Source organism: Pristis pectinata, chromosome 4 (genome assembly GCF_009764475.1).
Source record: "Pristis pectinata isolate sPriPec2 chromosome 4, sPriPec2.1.pri, whole genome shotgun sequence".
Classification (NCBI taxonomy): domain Eukaryota; kingdom Metazoa; phylum Chordata; class Chondrichthyes; order Rhinopristiformes; family Pristidae; genus Pristis; species Pristis pectinata.
In genome coordinates this window covers 103,840,097-103,864,559 of record NC_067408.1, presented here as the reverse complement: position 1 = coordinate 103,864,559, position 24,463 = coordinate 103,840,097, and the positions used below count along the sequence as shown (strand labels likewise).

Genomic DNA, 24,463 nt, shown 5'->3' with positions numbered 1-24,463 from the left:
CACAATCTTAATCTCTCACAGTCACTCAACTTTCAATAAAAGAATGAAATTTTCCTTCAAAATTCCCCAGAGCAACTTGCACAAAAATGGCCAAATGATTCATGACCTGATCTGACATTAACAGTGTCAGCTTTGTTTACGGCCATTAAGGCAAGAATTGGATTAACCTTTGTTTCCCTTCATCAAAACTCCATGAGCTCAAGCTTGCTGAAAAAGTTGGTACACATATTCTGTCCTGCACTAATCCCACTTGCCCAACGACCTCATCCACACTAACTTTCATTGGTAGTCTGTCCAAATCAAGAAAATTAAATTCCTCCATGATTTAACTTCACTTTATGTCTAAACCTTCTTCTGCTTACTCTTCTCTGCTAAAACTTCCTAACTGGTAAACCTTCTCCATCTGCACTCATGCTTTTAGCACCTTGCTCAAAGAATTAACTAGGGAATGGCTATCTTGCCTTAAGAAATTTCTTTAAAAAAAAACTCAAAATCCATTACTACTGCTCCTTTGACTTTTCTTCTGTCGTTCCTCTCATCCATCATTCCATTAAAATCTCTGTTCATCAAGAATAAACTACAGTATTTAACCACCCAGTGACATCTTACTCATGTCTAGCAATAACCTATTGTTCTCAGATATAACAGTTATTAGCTGACCTAGCATCTACTAGAGTCAGAGCACAGCAAAGAAACAGGCCCTTCAGCCCATCTAGTCCATGCTGATCTAGTCTTCTGCCTTGTCCTATCCACCTGGACCATAGCACACCATACCTTTCTCATCCATGCACCTATCCAAACTTCTCTTAAATGTTACAACTGAACCCGCATCCACCACTTCCGCTGGCAGCTCATTCCACACTCACACCACCCTCTGAGTGAAGTAGTTCCCCCTCAGATCCCTGTTAAATATTTCACCTTAAACCCATGACCTCTAGTTCTACTCTCACCCAACCTGAGGGGAAAAAGCCTGTATTCATTCACCCTATAACGTCTCATAATTTTGTATACCTCTATCAGATCTCCCCTCATTCTCCGCGCTCCAGGGGATAAAGCCCTAACCTGTACAACCTTTCCCTGTAACTCAAGTCCCAGCAACATCGGTACAAATTTTCTCTGCACTCTTTCAAGCTTTGATATCTTTCCTGTAGGTAGGTGACCAGAACTGCACACAATACTCTAAGTTTGGCCTCACCAACATCTTGGACAACTCCAACATAACATCGCAACTCCCGTACACAATGCCCTGATTTATGAAGGCCAGAGTGCCAAAAGCTCTTCTTACAACCCTATCTACTTGTGGTGCCACTTACAAGGAATTATGGATCTGTATTCCCAGGTCCCTTTGTTCTACCGCACACCTCAGTGCCCTACTATTCACTGTGTAAGTCTTACCCTGGTTTGTCCTCCCAAAGTGCATCATCTCACAGTCGTCTGCATTAAATTCCATCTGCCATTTTTCAGCCCATTTTCCCAGCTGGTCCAGATCACTTTGCAAGCTTTGGTAGCCTTCCTCGCTGCCTGCTACTTCTTGTGAGAAGATACCTCTGCCACACATTCCATGAAGGAGCATATCCTAACTTTCCTGAACTTAATGTTGGGTTCATTCGATGTAGATCAGCCCTCCTGCAGTTAAAGATTTCTGTTATCTATCCTATCGAATCCTTTCAAAATCCTGCGAACTCCACTTAAGCTGTGTTGCAGAGATATCAGTTGGTGACTATTTTTGACCTCCCCTTGTAATGCAACTTCTGAGGTCTAGCTAACATTCTGATGAATTTCTTGCTGCCTTATTTGCAAAGTGAATCTATGTTTTCCATGGTGTGGTGTTGAGAATAGTATCAAGCATTATAAACACGAGCCAACAAGGGCTTTCTGTGGATGTGACAATACTTCCTTTGATTTTCTAGCTCTGTGGCAATAAACTACATTAGCCTTGTCTTTATATTTTGTGCAAGTGCTGAATATTGTAGTTGGTATTAGTTTCGTCAAATTCAGAGGAAAACTGTCAATAAGCATAACCTCAGCACACAAAAAGGAAACTTATGCCACAGTTATCATCTGATATTGTGTTAACCGGGCACAATTTCACATCCAATTAATATTAGCAAATACGTATCTTGGCAATTCATAATTCTAAAGTGAACTGTGAAAGACTAGGACCTCATGTAGTGCAGTTATGCATTTTAAACTTTACACATTGCAGATTTAGTAATCTCATACTTACATTATTATCCATTAAAGGTGCAGCCTTCATAGTCAGTATGACCATTGGACGGGCTGAGGTTAGCAAATCTTGCAAGAGTGTATGAATGGTCTCTAGGTCTGCATCCCCTTCTGCTACCTAATATAGAAAGACAGGCTTCAGAACACAATCAAAAGGTGACTGATTCAAAGAGCAGATCCCATCACGTGCCTTCAGTTGCCAAGTTTTGGTAGATGTCACCAAAGTAGATCCTGGGGAAATCAGGGTTCTGTCTGGTTTCATACAAGTGGCTGAAATATGGAAATGGGGTCACGTTTGTAGAAGAGTGTGGCCATCATTATATCTTCAAATGTCAGCCAACTGAGACCAAATTTTGTGAAGAGACAATTTGTAGGTTAGTGGTTAAATTTATCCACAGCTCTGATTTGAAATGACTGACGAATTGATGCGAGTTGTTTCAGAAAAAAGGATATTCTTTGAACAATTTCATGACCTCATTTTACAATAGTGAATTAATGTTTATTCAGTATCTCAGAAGGCAATGCCCATGGGATGATGAATGGAGTTGTTCTCAACTCTCTTCAGTTCTCTTCTTTAATTAATACAACAATGTGGGCAATGGAATTTTCCTCCCCATGCTGAGTTGCTACCTCTAATTCCTCAGGAGGCTAAAGAAATTTGGCATGTCCCCTTTGACATTCAATTTTTAATCAATGCACCATAGAAAGCATCCTATCTGGATGCATCACATCTTGGTACAGCAACTGCTCTGCCCAGGACTGCAAGAAACTGCAGAGAGTTGTGGACACAGCCCAGCACATCACAGAAACCAGCCTCCCCTCCATGGACTCTGTCTATACCTCTCACTGCCTCAGTTAAGCAGCCAGCATAATCAAAGACCCCACCCACCCGGGTCATTCTCTCTTCTCCTCTCCCATCAGGCAGAAGATACAGGAGCCTGAGGGCACATACCACCAGGCTCAAGGACAGCTTCTATCCCACAATCATAAGACTATTGAATGGTTCCCTTACACGATGAGATGGACTCTTGACCTCACAGTCTACCTTGTTTGACCTTGCACCTTATTGTCTACCTGCAATGCACTTCCTGTAGCTGTAACACTTTACTCTGTATTCTGTTGTTTTTACCCTGTACTACCTCAATGCACTGTGTAATGAATTGATCTGTATGATCGGTATGCAAGACAAGTTTTTCACTGTACCGCGGTACAAGTGACAATAATAAACCAATATCAATTTATACCCTTGTGTCTTCTTCCAAAATTCGTCCTCTTAGATTGCTATAATCAGGCAGCTTCAGCTTCTTCCCCACCCTACAAGAAAAGGCCTAACATGGGACAGGAATATCCTGTTTCACACATGCATTTACTATTATCCACTTACTTGAAAGCACCACAGATGAAAATAACCAGCCTTTAATTAGCTTTATGAGGCACCCATCTACAAACAATTCATCCTTCTAAACACCATTCTAATGCCCAATTTGATAAACTGGAAACTGTTACAGGTCATGTTAACCACAACTAATTTGCTACATGAATGCTATCATTCAAACTCCAAACACCTAGAGCACAAAATGGAAGAGTTTGCCAGGAACTAAATTTGGCCACATGACTTTCATAAAGACAGGAACACCAGCAATCACAGATGTGTCACTGGAGAGTCGTACAGCTGCCTTTCATAAATCATTTACAGTAAACTATTGTGTAGACATTTAGTCCCCGTTTAATAAGCAAACTTGTGTTTAAAGTGCATTACTAAATTATAAGAATTGGGAAAAGTAGGTCAGTTTGTTGGCTGATCTGACTGTTGGTCTGAAACTTAACTTTTCAGTCCAATTCCTTTCGTCCAAATATCTATCCCATTCTCAAATATACAACTTTGCATCTATAACTCTGTAGAGTCCAGAATTTCAAAGATTCACAACCCTCAGCAGAACTTCCTTACTTTTAAAATTCAGTTTCAATGACTTCAGAGGGCAGACTTCTACCTCCTCAAGGTTATGCAAGTGGTTTCTTACACAGATGAACACAATGCAATAGCTCCTACTTCACACGTTATATACAGGTGAAAACTAGCTTAAAAGGTGATTAACCAGTGTGATTTAACGTGTGGAACCAAGTTAAATGGATCAGGTTGTCACAGATTGATTTCCAGGTTGCTCAGGCTTGGTTGAACTCAGCTGTGAGTGGCTCCAGTGTGACAATGGCTCTAGTGCCTGTGCTCATGATGAGGGGTTCCAAAACATTAAGCAAAATTTCCTGCTGGTGTAACCATGAGTTGGGATTCCTTTACCAAATCACCAGACGTCTGCTTTCTACCATCTCGATTCAGAAAATCAAATTTGTAAAGTAACAAGCCAAATAAATTAACAGAAAAGTCAAAACTCAGTGACTTACCTCCTTTTTAATTCTTGGTGTCACCTTCAAATTTAAGCTTTGACCATCCACAAGGCTCCATGTGACTCGTACAACATCAGCTGCTTGAACGTCAATCTCCAGCTGTGAAAACAAGAATAAAGTTACTGCCCTCTTTCTTTCCAGTCCTGATGGTTTCGACCCAAAACGTCGACTGTTCATTTCCCTCCATAGATGCTGCCTGACCTGCTGAGTTTCTCCAGTATTTTGTGTGCATTGCAATAAAGTTACCCAAAGGTAGGGTGCCCTTATCCTATTCCAAATTAGGATTTATCTATCTTATAATATTTGTAGTATAAGATATCTTTATTAGTCACATGTACATTGAAACACAGTGAAATACATCTTTTTGCGTAGTGTTCTGGGGGCAGCCCACAAGTGTTGCCATGTTTCCGACACCAACATAGCATGCCCACAACTTCCTAACCCGTGCGTCTTTTTGGAATGTGGGAGGAAACCGGAGCACCCGGAGGAAACCCACGCGGACACATGGGGAGAACGTACAAATTCCGGATTTGAACCCGGGTCACTGGCGCTGTAGAGCATTACGCTAACCGTTACACTATTGTGTAACTATTTAAGTTAGTTTGACACATTTAGAATAATGTGGTACTGGTAGGCCCAAGTTCTACACTGAGCTTTACTGGATACCTCATGAGGCACTAATTAAATGTGTGGCAGTGGCTCACTGCCTCTGCTTGTCCTTTCCACATCGATTAAGATGAACCAGCCATACTATCATTTTAAGGTGCATCTCCTCTTGCTGTGATCTAGAACTGAGTTCCCTTGATGCCAACTTTGTGTGCCCAACCATAGAACAGTATAGCACAGGAACAGGCTCTTCAGCACACGCTATCTGTGCCGACCAGGATGCCAAAGTAAAACTACACAACTGCCTGCATGTGGTCAGTATCCCTGCATTCACTGCCTGTCAAAGTGAATAGCTAAATGCCTCTTAAACAGTGCTATCATATCCACTTCCAGTACTTCCCCTGGCAGCATGTACCACACACCTTCCACTCTGTGTGAAAACAAATTTGTCTCGTAACTCTCCTTCAAACTTTCCGTTTCACATTAAAGCTATGCCCACACGTATTTGACATTTCTACCCTGGGAAAAAGACTCTTACTATTTCCCCATCTGTGCCTCTCAATCCAAGTTTGTCCAACCTCTCCTTATAGTTGATACTTTCTAATCCAGGCAACATCCCAGTGAACTTCTGTACCCTCTCCAAAGCCTTCACATCCTTCCTGTGATGTGGTCACCAGAACTGCACACAATACTCCAATGTGGCCCAACCAAAGTTTTATAACACCTTCAATGTGACTTCTTGACTGTATACTCAACAGCTCGACTGATAAAGGCAAGCATGCCATACACCTTTACCACCCTATCTAGTTGTGTTTCCACTTTCAGGAAGCTATGGACTTGGACCCCAAGATCCGTCAGTACATCAATGCTCCCAAGTGCCTTGTCAGTTCCTGTACACCTTCCTCCTACATTTGACCTCCCATCTCACTGGCCCAGATTAAACTCCATTTGCCATTTCCCTGTCCACATTTCCAACCAATTAAGGCACCTACATCAATGGCTTCACTTTTCATCCCACCATAATTAACAAAGCTTCCCCAGAGGTTCTTACCACAGCTCCCTCGTGTATGCAGCATCCATTGGGTGGGCAGCCCTCACCTCGTTCACTCTGTCTCCAGCAACTCCACTGCCACACCATTTCATCTGCTATTCAATAACCGCAATCTCCCTCGAGGAAACACCTGGAAGTTCAAAGGCATCGCTTTCAGCCTCCAATCCCATTCTGTCATTGCTGATGATGACCTCAGCCATGACCAATGTCTCAAGATGAAGCAGACTGTCTGCAATCTTCACCGCTAGATGATTTCCCAATCCCATACTGCACAACAGCTATTCAAGAGTCACCACCACCTTCTTGAAGGCAATTAGGGACAAGCAATAATTCGCCCATCACCAAAGTTAAGCTAATTGGCCTGTAACGACTTAGATTATCCCTTCTTTCCTTTTTAAACCAGCTGAACATTTGCAGTCTTCCAACTCCATTGGTACCACCTCCAATTTAAACATGACAGTAGCACTTCTGCCATTTCCTCCATTCCTTTTATTAGCCTGGGATACATTTCATCCAGGCATGGCAATTTATCCACTTTTAAAGCCAGTGAGCCACTTAATACTTCCCTTTTAACAATGCTCATCCCATCCAATATTTAACACTTCCTCCTTAATTATCCTCTCTTCTTTGAATTGGCATCCTATCCACTATTCTTCACTTTATGCTTCTGTGAAACATTTTGGGATGATCTTCCTTTTCTTTAAAACAAAGCAGTATGTCAAATTACTGCAAATTTTATTGCAAAAAAGATTATTGATTGCTGTTATACTGCAATTGTCACCATTATTCCCAAAAAAGATTCTCTGTAAAATGCAAAATGTACCATCTTTACACCTATTCTAGTGGACAAATTGCAACTGTATTTATAATTACTCATCTTGGACCTCTGGATGATCACATGTTACGGACTCAGTGAAAGTCCCTTTAAGATAGAGAGTGTGTGTGTATGTGTGTGTGGGGCGTGCTTACGTCAATCGAAGATAAAGGACGTAATGATGTTGTTGAAGAAGTCAGAAGAAGAAGAAAGAGAGAGAGAGAAGGGAGAGAGACACCAGCCTGCTTGTTTTCTCTATCGATGGATGAGAAACAATAACTGTGTTTGCCACTGAAATCCATGTATGGAAGTTGGAAGTAATCCGGTGGAGTTCACTTTGTTGCTGACCTGTAGAAGGAAACAGGTATTTGTGTGTGAACGACCACGGTTCGGATGCTTTTCGGGGTGAGGAAGTCACTACCGAGTAAACACTGAAGTGTCGTTTGGGTTCCATCGTGGAACATTTGGATTTCGTATGTACTCTCTCTATGTTTTTCTACATCTACATCTTATCTTCAGACAACGGAGGTTGTTGAAGAAGCCCTTGCTCATGTTTCACCTTATGGCTTGCGGAACTGAACTTTAAGAACCATTCAGGAACTGGGAGTTTTGGACTTTGTCACACACACACACGAAGAGTTTAGTTTTGGGGTTAACGTTCGAGGTTTAACATTCTTGAATTCTAACATACTAACATTTTTTTTTACTTTTATTTTACGTATTATCATAAGTAGTGATTAATAAAATAGTTTTTAACACTGAATCATGCTCAGTGTGTTTCTTTTGTTGCTGGTTTGTGACAAAATTGGGGGCTCGTCCGGGATAGTTCCCAAGGTTACCGAGTGTCGTCTGGGATTGTTCCCCAGATTGACAAGATTTGTTTGGGATTCAATCCAAAGATTTTTGAGGGAGGTCTGATAAATTCTTTTTAATTGGCTTGTGTGTGTGGAAACCAGCAGCAATGGATATTAAGGCATTTTTGGAGTCACCAACCCAAAAGGGATTGGAGGTGGCGAAAAAGGATGATTTGATAAAGATTGCTACAAGGCTAAACCATACAGAAGTAAAGCAGTCTATGAGAAAGGCAGATATTCAGAGACTGATAGCTGGCCATTATGTGGAAAAGAAGGTGTTTGAGAAGGAAGTGTTAAAACAGTTTCCTGGCAGTGAAATAGCAATTTCTGAGGCACAGGTGCAGCTGGCAAAGATAGAGGCTGAACGAGAACAAACCCAGTTAAAGATAGAGGCTGAACGAGAACAAAAGAAATTAGAGGCCGAACGAGAGGAAAAGAGATTAGAGGCCGAACAAAAGCAAACTCAGATGAAGATAGAGGCCGAACAAAAGCTAACTCAGATGAAGATAGAGGCTGATCTAGCAATGAAGTAGATGGAATTGAAGAGGATGGAGCTGGATAACGAGGAGAAAAAGAGGCAGCATGAGTTACAAATGAAGCGTAGGAGTTCGGAATCTGATTCTGATGATGGTTTTTCAGCCAGCAGGGAGGTTCGATTAGTCCCTCCGTTTGAAGAAGATCAGGTTGATCAGTATTTCCAACATTTTGAAAAGGTTGCTGTGAGTTCAAACTGGCCAAGGAAAGGATGGGCTCTTATGGTACAGAGTGTGATTAAAGGTAAAGCTCAAAAAGCTTATTCTGCTTTGTCTGCTGAGGATGCAGCTGATTATGCCAAGGTAAAACAAGCTATTTTGAAGGCCTATGAATTGGTCCCTGAGGCTTATAGACAAAAATTCAGAGACTTGAGGAAATCTGCAGATCAGACTTATATGGAATTTGCCAATGGAAAGAGAATATGTTTTGAACGATGGTGCCTGGCTAAAAATGTAGATGGGGATTACGATAAATTGACAGAATTGATACTAGTGGAAGACTTTAAAAGATGTGTTCCAGCTGAATTAACAACATATTTAAATGAAAAGGCAGTGGAAACTTTACAAGAAACTGCTAGGTTGGCAGATGATTATGCTTTAACCCATAAATCCAAATGGGGACAACCTAAAACCTTTCAAAAGAGTTACAAAGACAATCCAGATAAACCGGAGATTAAATTGGGAGGTAATCAAAAAGGAAAAGATGAAAAGAAGCCAGGGCTGGAGAAACCTGTTGAGCGTACTTGTTATTACTGTAGGAAACCTGGCCACGTGATATCTAATTGTGCCCTTTTGAAGAAAAAGAAGGAAGCTGGGCCCAATGCTTGCTTTCAGGCAATTAAAAATCAAAAAGGTTTAGGAGATGCTGTTAAAGATCAGTCCTTGCAAGAGGTAAAAGCGGAAAAGTTGGAGGAGGTGAGAAAAGAATTCCGTTCGTATGTATCAGAGGGTTTTGTTTCACTGAATGATGAGTCACCCCAGGTGCCAGTGAAAATTCTTAGAGATACTGGGGCTAGTCAATCTCTCTTGCTGGACAGTGTTTTAAATTTTGGTGAAGAAAGTGACACTGGTGAAGTAAATCTAGTACGAGGCGTTACAGGTGAGACCATGTCTGTCCCTTTTCACAGGGTGATTTTAAAGTCAAAGTTCGTAGAAGGACCAGTCGAGATAGGGATAAGACCTAGTTTGCCAGTGGAAGGAGTTTCTTTGTTATTGGGAAATGACCTTGCAGATGGAGAAATTGATCCTGTGGTACGGTTAACAACCAAACCAAGGATTGATGAGTCTGAGGATGATTCAGATGTTTACCCATCATGTGCGGTGACTCGAGCTAAAGCTAGAGAATTAGCCAAGACAGACAGTCCGGTGCAGTCTGATGTGGTTCCTTGTGACAGTCCTAAACAGGAAGAAAATTTTGATGCCTTATCTGAGACTTTTCTGTCTTCACTGGAGGATCAACATCCTTACAGTGAGCCTGAATTTAAAGATTTGTCTTTGTCGAGGAAGGATTTTATGGTGGAACAGACAAAGGACCCTGAGTTGACAGAATTGAAAGAAAAAGCACTCTCATGTGAGGAGATTGAAAAAGTGCCAACTGGATACTATGTCAAAAATGGAGTGTTAATGAGGAAATGGAGACCTCCTCATGTTCCTGTTACTGAGGAATGGGAAGTTATTCATCAGGTTGTTGTTCCAAAAGTTTATAGGGATGAGATTTTAAACCTGGCCCATAGTATGCCTTTGGGTGGTCATTTTGGCGTGAATAAAACTGTAGGGAAGATCTTGAAACAATTCTATTGGCCTGGTTTGAGAAAAGATGTGGTGATGTTTTGTCGAACCTGCCACACATGTCAGATGGTAGGTAAACCAAATCAAAAACCCCCTGTGGCTCCTTTGAAACCAATTCCTGCTTTTGGTGAACCCTTTTCGAAGGTGATTGTGGACTGTGTTGGCCCCTTACCAAAGTCTAAGACTGGAAATCAGTATTTGTTAACCATCATGTGTGCCACTTCTAGATTTCCAGAGGCAATACCCCTTAGAAATATTAAGGCCAAGACGGTGTCAAAGGCTCTTGTAAAATTTTTTACCTTGTTTGGTTTGCCAAAAGAAATCCAATCTGATCAAGGTAGTAATTTTATGTCAAAAATTTTTCAACAAATAGTCTATGAGCTGGGAGCAAAGCAGATTGTATCATCTGCATATCACCCAGAATCTCAAGGAGCTCTGGAGAGATTTCATTCTACTCTCAAAAATATGCTGAAGACTTATTGCTTTGAAAACACCAAGGATTGGGACGAAGGTATCCATTTACTTTTGTTTGCCGTTAGAGAATCGATCCAGGAGTCAATCGGATTTAGTCCGTTTGAGCTTGTGTTTGGACATAGGGTGAGAGGACCTTTGGAGTTGTTAAGAGAGCAATGGGTTAATGAGGAAGTGCACTTGAGTCTGTTGGACTATGTCCAAAAATTTAAAACTCGGTTGGAGAGAGTCTGCCAGCTAGCGAGAGAGAATCTGAAAACAAGCCAGATAAGAATGAAGACATATTTTGATAGACGTGCTCGGCCTAGGACATTCGCAGTGGGGCAAAAGGTGTTGGTATTTTTCCCTAGCCAAAATAATCCCTTGCAAGCTCGTTTTTCTGGACCCTATGTTATTGAATCTCGAGTGACTGATCTAACATATATAATCAAAACACCAGATAGACGCAAGAAAACACAACTCTGTCATGTAAACATGCTAAAACCTTATTATGAGAGGGATTCAGTTGTGGCCTTGGTGGATGGTGTAAAGGTTGTTTCTAGAATGCCTGATGTTGATGTTGAGGAAGGCCAATTTAGACCAAATATTGTTCCATCGAAACTAAAAAACCAAAATATCATGGAGAACCTTGAAACGAAGTTGGACCATTTACAAGTTTCACAAAAACAACAGATGAGAGAATTAATTTTAAAATTTAAAAATCTGTTCCCAGATGTTCCAAACAGAACATCGATAATTACCCATGATGTTGATGTTGGGGATGCAAAACCAATCAAACAACACCCATATCGAATGAATGTGGAAAAAAGTAAACTTGTTGATCAGGAAATAAAATACATGTTGGAAAATGATATTATTAGACATTCTACTTCAAATTGGAGTTCGCCCTGTGTTATTGTACCTAAACCTGATGGAACTGTTAGATTTTGCACAGATTACAGGAAAGTGAATGCTGTAACAAAGTCAGATGCTTACCCTATTCCTAGGGTGGATGATTGCATAGACAGAGTGGGAAAGGCAAAATTTCTTACAAAGATTGACCTATTAAAAGGGTACTGGTGTGTTCCATTAACAGATAGAGGAAGGGAAATTTCAGCCTTTGTAACCCCTTCTGGATTGTATGAATACAATGTTTTGCCATTTGGAATGAAAAATGCTCCAGCAACATTTCAAAGAATGATTAATTCAGTGATTCATGGGTTAAAACATACAGATGCCTACATTGACGACTTAGTGACTGGGCATGATACTTGGGAAGATCACATCTCTGCGTTAGAAAGGTTGTTTGAAAGACTTTCCAAGGCTAACCTTACAGTTAACTTGGCTAAAAGTGAATTTGGCCATGCCACTGTGACGTATCTTGGTTATGTTGTAGGTCAAGGCAAGCAAGCTCCTGTTCAGGCAAAAGTTCAAGCAATATCTGAGTTCCCTATTCCCACAAGTACGAGGACTGTTAGAAGATTTTTGGGAATGGTTGGATATTATCGAAAATTTTGTAAAAATTTTGCTGATATTGCTCTTCCCCTAACTAATCTTCAGAAGAAGGGAGTAAAGTTTGTTTGGACAGATTCTTGTCAAGAAGCATTTGAGAAGCTGAAAGCCATTTTATGCTACCATCCTGTGCTCAGAACACCTGACTTTGAAAAGCCATTTTCATTAGCAGTAGATGCCAGTGATGAAGCTGCAGGAGCTGTGTTGTTGCAGAAGGATGACCTTGATGATATTGACCATCCTGTAGCTTACTTTTCAAAGAAATTTAATGAGCATCAAAAGAATTATTCCACCATAGAGAAAGAATTACTGTCACTTGTTTTAGCCTTGCAACATTTCAGTGTATATGTTTGCACCGCTCAGAAACCATTGACTGTGTATACAGATCATAACCCATTGGTGTTTCTGAGCCGAGTCAAAAACAAGAACAGAAGGCTGTTAAACTGGAGTTTAATTTTGCAAGAGTTTGATCTCATGATAACTCACATTAAAGGCAAAGATAATGTGATTGCTGATTGTCTTTCCCGATGTTAAATGGGAAACATGTATCTGTACTAATCTGATAGTCTGTAGTTGTGTAGCATGATAATTATTAACATTACTAACTCTATGCGCGGTTAAAATTTTCTTGGGAAAATTTTTTTTTAGGTGGGAGGTGTTACGGACTCAGTGAAAGTCCCTTTAAGATAGAGAGTGTGTGTGTATGTGTGTGTGGGGCGTGCTTACGTCAATAGAAGATAAAGGACGTAATGACGTTGAAGAAGTAAGAAGAAGAAGAAGAAAGAGAGAGAGAGAAGGGAGAGAGACACCAGCCTGCTTGTTTTCTCTATCGATGGATGAGAAACAATAACTGTGTTTGCCACTGAAATCCATGTATGGAAGTTGGAAGTAATCCGGTGGAGTTCACTTTGTTGCTGACCTGTAGAAGGAAACAGGTATTTGTGTGTGAACGACCACGGTTCGGATGCTTTTCGGGGTGAGGAAGTCACTACCGAGTAAACACTGAAGTGTCGTTTGGGTTCCATCGTGGAACATTTGGATTTCGTATGTACTCTCTCTATGTTTCTCTACGTCTACGTCTTATCTTCAGACAACGGAGGTTGTTGAAGAAGCCCTTGCTCATGTTTCACCTTATGGCTTGCGGAACTGAACTTTAAGAACCATTCAGGAACTGGGAGTTTTGGACTTTGTCACACACACACACGAAGAGTTTAGTTTTGGGGTTAACGTTCGAGGTTTAACATTCTTGAATTCTAACATACTAACATTTTTTTTTACTTTTATTTTACGTATTATCATAAGTAGTGATTAATAAAATAGTTTTTAACACTGAATCATGCTCAGTGTGTTTCTTTTGTTGCTGGTTTGTGACACACAGGACACAATTTATGGGAAACAGAAACAGTTTATTGGTCCTGTCTGCCTAAAACAGGGATCATAAGCTACAAGCACACAGGTTTAACATTATGAGGAAGATGAATTTGTAAATTTTGCACCAACCACAAAAAGGCCACAAATGGATGAAAATTCCAATTTATTGATCAAAAGGTTATATTTTGTAGGGATAAAGATTTCTTGGTGAAAGTCAAGGCTGCTAACAATTCTCCTATTAATGAAAAAGTCTACCTCCAATTATTTGCAAAGACAACAGACTTCTTTTTCTTCAGTGAATTAAATGTGGCTATATAGACCATAGCACTGTGTCCTAGATAAATAAATGGAACTCTGTTCTGCTTGTAGTTATCTGAAATGCACTTTGAAAATTAATGATGCCATGTTGGGATTTGGCATGAGCTCTTATTTAATTTGAACCCTTCACTTGGTACTGTAACCCTGGGAGTATGTCACTTACTTCAAGATCAACAAAAAATAAAAAGAAATTGCAATCAATAATAAAGTATCTTTAAAGCATCCAGAAACAGCAAAGATAATAACTCACAACCACTTTATCATTAGAAAATAGCACGACCTTACAAATGCACTGGGACCCTCAGAGAATGGAATGGTGGATATACTTGTCAGATAAATTATACAGTTGAAAGAGACATCATAAGAGAAAAACAGCTAAAAATAAAGAACCCAAGGAATCATAAACAAAATCAAATATAAAGTAGGAGTACAGTTATTCCATAATCAGACTGAAAAGAACAATGAAGAGTATTGTAAGCAAGATGTACAAGATCTTTATTATTGCATGTTTGCATTGCATTTATAATTAGTGGTCCAATATTCCCATGGAATGTCATAAAATCCAATTCAAAGGAGCCAAACTGAACCTGGCTGTTGCATGCTGCCTCCATGAAGCCACCAAGGACGTGGAGGAGTAACCTTGTACTGGCTTCAGAGTAACAAGAATAATGAAATTCCATAATCCAACACAAGTCAAAATGTATGCAAACCAGCAGGTTCTTGTTTCTGTGCATGGTTACTCTTCAGGTCAGATAATACGTACAAGCACGTCAGACCTCTCAGCGCAACATGCAGAAAACCAGCCTTGCACTAATGTGTTACAACTGTATAACACATTAGTGAGACCGCACCTAGAATATTGTGAACACTTCTGGTTGCCATATTATAGGAAGGATGTGATTAAGCTAGAGAGGGTGCAAAAAAGATTCACAAGGATGTTGCCAACACTGGAGGGGCTTGAGTTATAAAGACAGACTAGATAGGCTGGGATTGTTTTCCCCAGAACATAGGAGGCCCAGTGGTGACCTGATAGAGACTTATAAAATCACAAGGGGCACAGATAAGGCGAATGGTCAGTCATTTTCAAAGGGTAGCTGAGGGCACAGGTTTACGATGAGAGGAGAAGATTTAAAGGGGAGCCAAGGGGATTTTTTTTTCACCCCACACAATATGGGGCAAGCTGCCAGAGGTGAGTACAATTGCAATATTTAAAAGACATTTGGACAGATTTATGGAAAGGAAAGGTTTAGAAGGATATGGGCCAAATGCAGGTAAATGGGACCAGCACAGAAAGGCACCTTGGTTGACATGGATGAGTTGGGATGAAGGGCCTGTTTCTGTGCTCTGACTCTGCTTTGAATTTCAGAATACAGTAATCCAGCTACCATAACTCTCAGTATTCAATGCAGCAAAGAAACTAGATTACATATCAGTCAATTAGATTTACACCTGCATAAATGCCAAAAATAGTCAATACACTGGAAATCCTGCAGGTATGAATATGGCTGATACCAGAATTTAGTGACATGCAGTGATTTTAAGCCCCAAAATGGGACCAAACTTCACCAAAAATTGGTAAAGCAAAAGCAATAGCAAAATACAGTAAACTCTCATTTATCCAGTATATATGCATCAAAATTCTTATGCAACTGGCAAAAATTTAAGAATATTAAACAATTTCATACAAAAACATTATTTATTTTATACTTAAGGGCAGTCTGACCAATTAGCAGCAACATCTTATTTGAATATTTAGCACTTTCTGTGATGGTAAGTACAGCCCTTCATTTGATTTACTTTTGCTGTATTTTACATTAGTACTGTTCATCCTTAAAATATAGAATTGTAGTGTAAAACATTGTTTTTAGAAGGGTAGGGAGATTACATAGTTTGGCAATTGTTTTAAAGGTTTATGCAGAGAACACTAGTGTTTGATGTACAATAGGTTTGTTTCAGCAATTCTAAATTAACCAGCATTTTCATGCAACTGACATCCTCTGTTCCCCCATGGATGCCAAATGTTTGAGAATATACTGTACAATAAACACAGGCACTTAAAGCAAAAGGTGATATTCAATTTTATTGGAAAGAGCACAAACATGGGTTAAATAAGCACCATTTTTCATAGCGGTGATTGCCTCTATTGTCAGTTTGTACTGGGTAAAACAATGAACTGAAGACACCAAAAGCCTCATTGAGACAAGTGATGTGACGATGTCACTTCAGCTTCACAAAAAAAATGGGATGTGTTGGTGCCCTGAAACTGCAGGAAAGGTCTGAGAACATTAGCTCCAATTTAACACAAAAAATCTAAGAAACGTTTGATGCATGCATTCAAAGACTTGATGTAAATCAATTTAACTAGCTATGACACAGAAAGTAGAAAATAACTTTTGTTACTTCTAGAACATCACTGCTTTTTTTTATAAATGGAAAATTGTGCACAAGTTGGGGAAGAGAAGCAGGGAAACAAGGAGGTAAAATAAACATTTTTTCAGCAGATAACCACAAAAACATTCCTTGCCACCAAGGAGGCTGCACAAGTGAAAACTGTAAGTTTTGAAGAGCGTCAGCTCCTATTTCACATTTGCTGCCCTGAAGTAATAATAATTGTCAAGCTGTACCTCAATATGAAGTGGAGACACTTGGACATTAAAGGATTCCATTCCCATAGCAACAGGCGACTCCTGTGTCACTGTGATAGAAAACTGGGCATCCTCTCCAGTCACGTGGCATCCAAAAACCTGAAACCAAATTCACAACAAGCTTATTGCAGAGTCTGCAACAGCTCAGGACATTGCCTTACGATTACCTTATGGCATGCAACTACTCACAGGTTAGTTAGATGCAAGTGGAAGTAGTGTACAATATGTCAACTTTACTTGTCCAAAATGATTATAGTTACCCAAATATTACTTTTCTTTAAAAAAAATGCAGGTAGTTTTGTCTGATGCTGTTCGTCACCCACAGGTGCCAACACACGTTGGCGTGAGCATCAGTCAATGTCTGATCCCAATTATCCTGCTCTCAGTTAGGCATTACACATGCACAAGTCAAGACAATGACTCTAGTGGAAAATGTCAAAGTCAAATTTATTGTCATATGCCAAGTACATGTATACACAGGTGCAATGAAAAACTTGCAGCAGCATCACAGGCACACATCAGGTACACAGCATCCACAAAAAAAACAAATTAACAACATAAAATTATACAAAAAAAAGAACAAAATTAGAACAAAAAAAGAGTCCACTGTAGTGCAAATGGTCATAGTGTTGCCATACCAAGGTAGTTTTTAGGGTTGTGCAGGTTGGTTCAAGCACCAAATGATTGAAGGGAAGTAATTCATATTGAATCTGGTGGTGTGAGACTTAAGGCTTTTGTACCTCCTGCCCAATGTTATCTGCGAGAAGATAGTATGGCCTGGAAGGTGGGCATCTTCAATGATGGGTGCTGCCTTCTTGAGACAGCGCCTCAGGTAGATACTACTGATGGTGGGGAGGGATGTACCAGTGATGGATTGGGTAGAGTCCGCTGCTCTCTGCGGCTTCTTACATTCCTGCACATTCGAATTGCCGTACCAGACCATGATGCAGCCAGTGGAGCCAGCAGGACTAGAGATACAAGCCAAGCATCCCCTCCCCCGGGTAACAGCAGACCAACTGCGGTTCAGTTGGTAGTGGTTGAACCTGAAACCTTCTGAACTTAAGCGACTAAAGAGAAACTAAAAACAAAAACTGGTCCAGATGAGATGCACCTTAGGTTGCTGAGGGATGCAATGAGGAAATTAGAGGCCCTGGCCTTAATCTTCCAAATATTTATGATTAGGCACTTTGCTCGAAGATTGCAATACTGCAACTGTTACAACCGCTTCACACAAAAAGAGTACAATGGGAATAAACCCAGTAAAAAGTAAGTAACTTTTGACCAGTCAGATTAACCTTGGAGGTGGGGAAAGTCCAAGGAACGATAATCAGGGACATAATTAACAATCACTTAGCCATATGTGGATTGATTACAAAAAAAAAGCATTGATTTGCTAAAGACAAATCATGTCTAACTAACTTGATGTAGTACTTATGATGATGAAGTGAGGGAAATGCAACCAATGGCATAAAAAATGTAAATCCAAATGACCTTTGATAAGTTGTCACATAATAATTGTCATCTAGACTGAATATAGTACAGTATAGGAACAGGCCCTTTGGCCCACCATATCTGCACTCACCAATGATGCCAATCTAAACTAATCCCACCTGCCTGCACATGGTGTGTATCCCTTGATTCCCTGCCTCTTCACATGCATGTCTAAATGCCTCTTAAACGTTGCAATCCTATCTGCTTCCATCACCTCCCCGGCATTGAGATTTGCCAAAAAACTTGCCTGGCAAATCTCCTTTAAAATTTTCCCCCACACCTGAAACCTATGCCCTTTAGTATCTAACACTTTCACTCTGGGAAAAAGACTATCTACCCTATCTCCGCTTCTTATAATTTTATACACTTCTATCAAGTCAGCCTCTGACACTTCAGAGGAAACAAGTTTGTCCAACCTCTCCTTATAGCTAATACTCACTAAATCCAGACCACATCCTGATGAACCTCTTCTGCACCCTCTCCAAAGTCTCCACATCCTTCCTGTAAAGGGATGACCAGAACTCCAAATGAGGCCTAACCAAACTTTGCTAACTTTAGTATTCAGTGTCCCGACCAATGAAGGCAAGCATGCTGCACACCATCTTTACCACCCTATCCACTTGTGTTGCCACTTTCAGGGAGCTATGGACCCGCACCCCAAGATCCCTCTGCACATTGATAGTCCTAAAGATCCTGCGATTTACTGCATACATCCCTCATGTGTTTGACCAGCCAAATTGCAACACCTCATACTTGTCTGGATTAAACTCCACTCGCCATTTCTCTGCCCACATTTCCAACTGACCTCTATCCTGCAAAATCCTTTGACAACCTTCCTCACTATCCACAACTCCACCTATTTTTGTGTCATGCAAACTTTCTAATTAGACCACCCACATTTTCATCCAAATCATTTAGGTATATACGTTATAAACAGGTGCCAGCAATAACCACAGACTTCCAATCAGAAGAACACCCACAACTACCCTAGCCAATTCTTTCATTTCATTGTATAATCACCCTAACGCTACCTATAATTAAACTAATGGAATGTATGCTATATCCAGTCATTAATGCATAGCATGGAACATTTTATTGTTTTTATTACTCAATTAAAAAAATGCAGAACAAAAAGTATGGGAGAATTTGCATAAAGTTGGATTTTCTTAAATCAGGTTATTCATATACCAGGAAGCTCCTGTATTCAAGATGGAGTCAGATATTATTCTTAGGGCTCTTGGGATATGGGAAAAAAATCTGGAACAGGCTATTGAATTTAGATGGTTAGCCATGATTATATTGAATAGTAGAGCAGGCTCGATGGGCTGAATGGCCTATTCTTCTATAAAGGTAATGCAGAAGCCAACTGTAGAGCATTTAGAAATAGATCTAATTCAATATGGAGATGAAAAAAAGAATCATATCTGAAGGCTCAATATGCCAAATACTGCCTTCGATAGAATTATTTGGCAAATGGTTGACAGCATTTTTTCTGCACAATATTATGTACAATATTTTATCAACTGCAAATTGTTTCTACTGAGCTGTTAATAATCAGGCATCATCAAATTAAAGCACTGATTAGTGGAGATTTCCAACATAAAGCAAACTACAATTAACAGAAGTTCAACACTTAAATTTAATCCATGGGTAACTAGATCACATTGACACTTCAATACGATCGCTTAATTAAACAGCTCTGGAACATCACCAGCCTGCTAATTAATAAAAATCAGTCATGAAAATATTTTTTGTAAATAGTGAAGTAGTTAAACCTCCCTCAATAAATTTAATGGCCAGTTGAGCATATTAGATATCAAAGATTGCAAACTCAGGACAAGTAGGCCGACATTTTCTATTCCAGTGGCCCTATGGCTGCAGAAAGGATTGGGAAAGGGATGAGGGAAAACAAAGAGATGGAGTAGGCAGTGAAGGAAGAGGGGAAGGAGGGAGTGAGACCAGTTAAATCCCGACTCCCAAATATTACGATATGTCTCCTGTATTCAGTACAGAGACCGGATGAAAACTCTTAAGGCCTCTGGTCCTCATTGCCATTTCAGGAAAATAAATAAGTTACAGTCAGTTATCACCCCAGAATTATGGAAGTAACAAATTTAAAAACATCAGTACAAGGTAATTGTTTTCTTATAAGAATATCTTCCTAATTTAACATTATATAAGAAAATAAGAAGAAAACATAATAGAAGTTTGTGCAACTTGGCCCTATAATTTAAACACAATAAGCCCAAGTGATTAATTACTGTTAATGGTTTATATTGGCTAACAATACAGAAGCAAAACAAGGTCAAGGAAAAACAAAATCAGGTGCAGATTGGTTAAGGTGTGAAATTTTATCAAAGTAGTCAGAGGATAATTCTTTGAAAAAGAAGATTCAAAGTGAATGGCAAACAACGACAACAAAAAGAGGCTAGGACCTTAAAATAGATTAATCAACAGCAATAGGCTTTAGATAGATTAGCCTGTTGTTGTGCTGCATTATTCCATGATTCTATACAGACGTCGATGAATTCTGCAGGTAATTAGAATAACTAGGAGAATGCTGTGAGGTAATCAAAAATGCAGTATCCCTTGACTAACAAATATTAGTATAACACCATTGACTCTTCAGGGCATGTCATAGTCAGAGAGTCACGTGACCCTGATTTACAAAGCTTTTCTCAATGTAACGAACAATCATTAATGCTGTGGAACAGAGAGATTATATCGATGTTAACAAGAAGTAGCAAGTGAAATCAGCTGCATCCACAAAGATCATTATCCATTAGACCGGCAGCTGAGATGCAATCAATTGCTGTTCACACAGACTATTGATGCAAATACCTAATGACCTAATTGATGACTGACCTAAGTGGCTATTGGAGTTACAGTGGAATGTTACCTCTGGAAGTGCATCATATGCTATGAAAAGCAGAGATGGTATTATGGAGAGAATGGGAAAAGTGTTAAGCATGTGGTTAAAAGATCAAAATGGTATATGTACCACTGAGTTTGCTGATGGTCCAGGTTAAAAAGTGAGATCTTTAATGGCAAGCGTGAAAACAACACTGGGGGCGGGGCGGTGGAGAAACAGTGGGAAATAGATCCTCTGAAAGTGCCAACACATTCAAGGCGAGCCACGGCTGGTTTGAACGGTTCAAGAAGCATGCAAACCCGCGTAATATTCGCCTTGCAGGGGAGGGAGCAATTGCAGGCGAAAGTTTTCCAGAGAAGATGAAATGAATCATTAAAGTGGCTACTCTCCTAAATAAGCATTTCAAGTGGATGAAACAGGACTTATCTTGAGGGATGAGAAAACAGCTCCAGGGACCTTAGCCCTCTCCTCAGAGGGCTCGAGAGGATTATTCAAGGGCTAATCTTCCATTGCAAAGGTGATCTAATGAAAGGGCCTGGATGACAGCACTGCTCTTTCAGGAATATTATCATGTTGCTTCACTCCCCCTTTACCCAACGACACTGAGCCAGGGATAACCTAAATAAAGCCTTGCTCATCGCCAACAATGCTCCTAAAATTTGGTTGATGTCATGGATGTGACAGACAATATCCAGGCTGCATTTTTGTAAAGAATACCTCATTGGTATGACCCATGGACCATGCTACCACTACATTCTAGGCTCACTGCCTGCAGTGTATGACGAGACGTTATTTGAGTCGAGTGGCGATTAAAATTTTTTTAAAGAGGTTAACTATCAAGATGGCCGAGGACTCCATCAGTGCCTCTTGGAATGACGCAACCCACGCAACGGTGAATGGAGACAATTATGGCCGGAGTATGGACAGCCCCCATGGATTTACAAACCTGAACAATCTTCCAAAGTGCCATTGTCAAACTGGCAAATGAAGGCTGGGTTTAGTGGAGCAGACCAGGTTGATGAGGAAGAGTTATTGGAAACCAATGATGAAGAGCTCACAGATGAGGATCTGATAGAATTTGAGCAACACAGGAGGAACAAGAAGCCACTGACATAGTACCACCACCACATAAACAGCTCACTACAAAGAGGCTTTTGGAGGTGCTTGGCTGTACAGAAAGTGACAGCCATCTTCAAAGCAAAAGGATGAAAGATTACAGCAAGTAGGCTGGAATGCAGAATTGAGAGAGCAGACAGATCAACCATTATGGTTTGCAGCACTAGATGTAGCTGCCTGATAGAAATGGCCATGCTTTGCTACAAGGAGCTATATCAGGTGAATGAGTACTATCCAGTTGTTTATTAGACACCTTCCTTCAGCCCCTCATCAGCCAATTGGGAACAGTCACAGGAAGAACAGTCGCCTTCAACTCCACAAGCTCCATCAAGCTCAGACCCACCAATACCACCACCAGTCAACCATCAGTGACAATCTGCTTATTACCTCCCCCCGCTACCACCTTGAATCAGAAGTAGGCCACTCGGCCCCTCAAGTCTGCTCCTCCATTCAACAAAATCATGGCTGATCTGTCTGCTATCTCAATTCTGCATTCCAGCCTACTTGCTGAAATCTTTCATCCTTTTGCTTTTCAATAATCTGCCTTGAAGAAAATTCTGCCTGCACCAGCCTTCGAAGAAGAGTTCCAAAGACTCAAAGCATTTTGTCTCATCTTCAGACAGCGAACCCTAGTTCTAGATTTTCCCTCTTTACAATGGGCCAACTGGTTAAGATCCCTCAGGATCTTGCATGCTTCTCTCAGTGAGTACCCTGAAAGGGTACATTATGCATGTTTTTATTACCTTAATTTTAGATTTGATTGTTAGCAAAACAATACTTTATTATTTCAGTTACTTGTGTTGATGTCTTGTTAAGTGCTTGGAATTTTTAAAACCAAGACTCATAAGCTTGAGAAGGTAACCAGAGGTTATACACTGAGCTAAACGGTGAAACCTTTTGATTTACAAATGTTTTTTTTTACTGAAACAATTTCCCATAACATAAGCCCTTTGTAAATCAAATACCTGCATTTAAAAAAAACACGAATTCCTGATTTATCATAAGAAGTAGACAACAGTATCGAGGGGGAACAGTTTAAAAGATATTCATTGCAATAAGTTATAACTTGGTCCTAAATACTTTCAGATATGAAGTTATGGTAATCTATCAATACACACATTGAATAGAGACATTTCCTGTTCGCTCGAGAAGCTCGCTGAGCAGAAACACGATGTCCTTCTAATCCCATTGGAAGTAATGTAAACTAGGAAGTAAACCAAGGAAGCAAACCAAGGAAGCCAAAGTTCAGAAAACTGAGGATTTTGATAATTTCCCATTAACTTGCCTTTTAATTTCCTGCAATATACCAGTACTGCCAATTCAATTTCCTCTTCCTAGGATAGGATATATTAATTTACTATTTAAAAAATAATATGAAGGGATTTTGCTGAGATTAAAAACAAATTGTACATGTTGATTACATAATTACCTGAAGGGAATAAAAACATGACAGATAAAGTTAACGGTGAGCTTTTAGGCAGAAGGAAATGGAATGCTTGTTAAGAGAATAAAGTAGTGGTTTACAAGTTAGCCAAAACCCTTGAGTCAGTGTGTATGTGCAAGCCGGTATCTCCGAATTATGTCAACTAAAATCTCTTTCCTAAAATCCCCTTTCCTAGCCTCTCTCTCTTTTTTCTACCCTTTTCTCTCCTTACCTCTGACCCATCCCCAGTGGAAGCTGCCTCTCCCCTTCTGCCCTACACCTGCCTATCACTATCTCTTACCTGCATCTACCTATCACCACCTTGTGCCCCCCCACCCCCCCCCACCCACCTTTGTCCACCTATCACTGCTCTGCTTTTCCCTCCTATATATGGGCTTCCCTTTTCCTATCTTCAGTCCTGAAGAAGGGTCCTGACCCGAAAAGTTGACCGCCTGCTTTTCTCCACGGGTGCTGCCTGGCCTGCTGAGTTCCTCCAGCATCATTGTGTTTTTCATCTAGATTCCAGCATCTGCAGTCCTTTGTTTCTCTAAAATCTCTTCATACTTATTAATTCTCTACGAGTATTTTGATGGACAGAGCCTGATTAGGAGAAGTCAGCATTGCTTTGTGAGTGAGAAGTCGTGAAGAGCTATCCAAAAGGGTAGGGCAGTGGATGTTGTCTATTTGGACTTTAGCAAGGCCTTTGACAAGGTCCCACATGGCAGGCTGGTCCAAAAGGTTAGATCCTATGGAATCCAGGGAGAGCTTGGTTATGGATTCAAAATTGGCTCAGAGGTAGGAAGCAGAGGGCAGTGGTTGAAGGTTGTTTCTCTGAATGGAGGCCCGTGACTAGTGGTGTGCCATAAAGGTCGGTGTTGGGACCCTTGTTATTCGTCATTTATATAAATGATTTGGATGTGAATGCACAAGGCTTGATCAGTACGTTTGTGGATGACATGAAATTATGAGTTGTTGATAGTGAAGAACGTT

The 24,463-nt window shown here is 40.2% G+C and overlaps 1 protein-coding gene across 1 annotated transcript in view; it reads right to left on the bottom strand.

Moving 5' to 3' along the window:
- The window catches only part of LOC127569687 (C2 domain-containing protein 2), a 60,776-nt gene that overhangs the window by 20,770 nt on the left and 15,543 nt on the right, over positions 1-24,463 (bottom strand). Inside the window, exons 3-5 of the mRNA XM_052014487.1 lie at positions 16,551-16,670; positions 4,627-4,728; positions 2,228-2,344 (exon numbers count right to left, since the gene is read on the bottom strand). Of these exons, the coding sequence (XP_051870447.1) occupies positions 2,228-2,344; positions 4,627-4,728; positions 16,551-16,670 (339 nt within the window). The remainder of the gene's footprint in view (positions 1-2,227; positions 2,345-4,626; positions 4,729-16,550; positions 16,671-24,463) is intronic.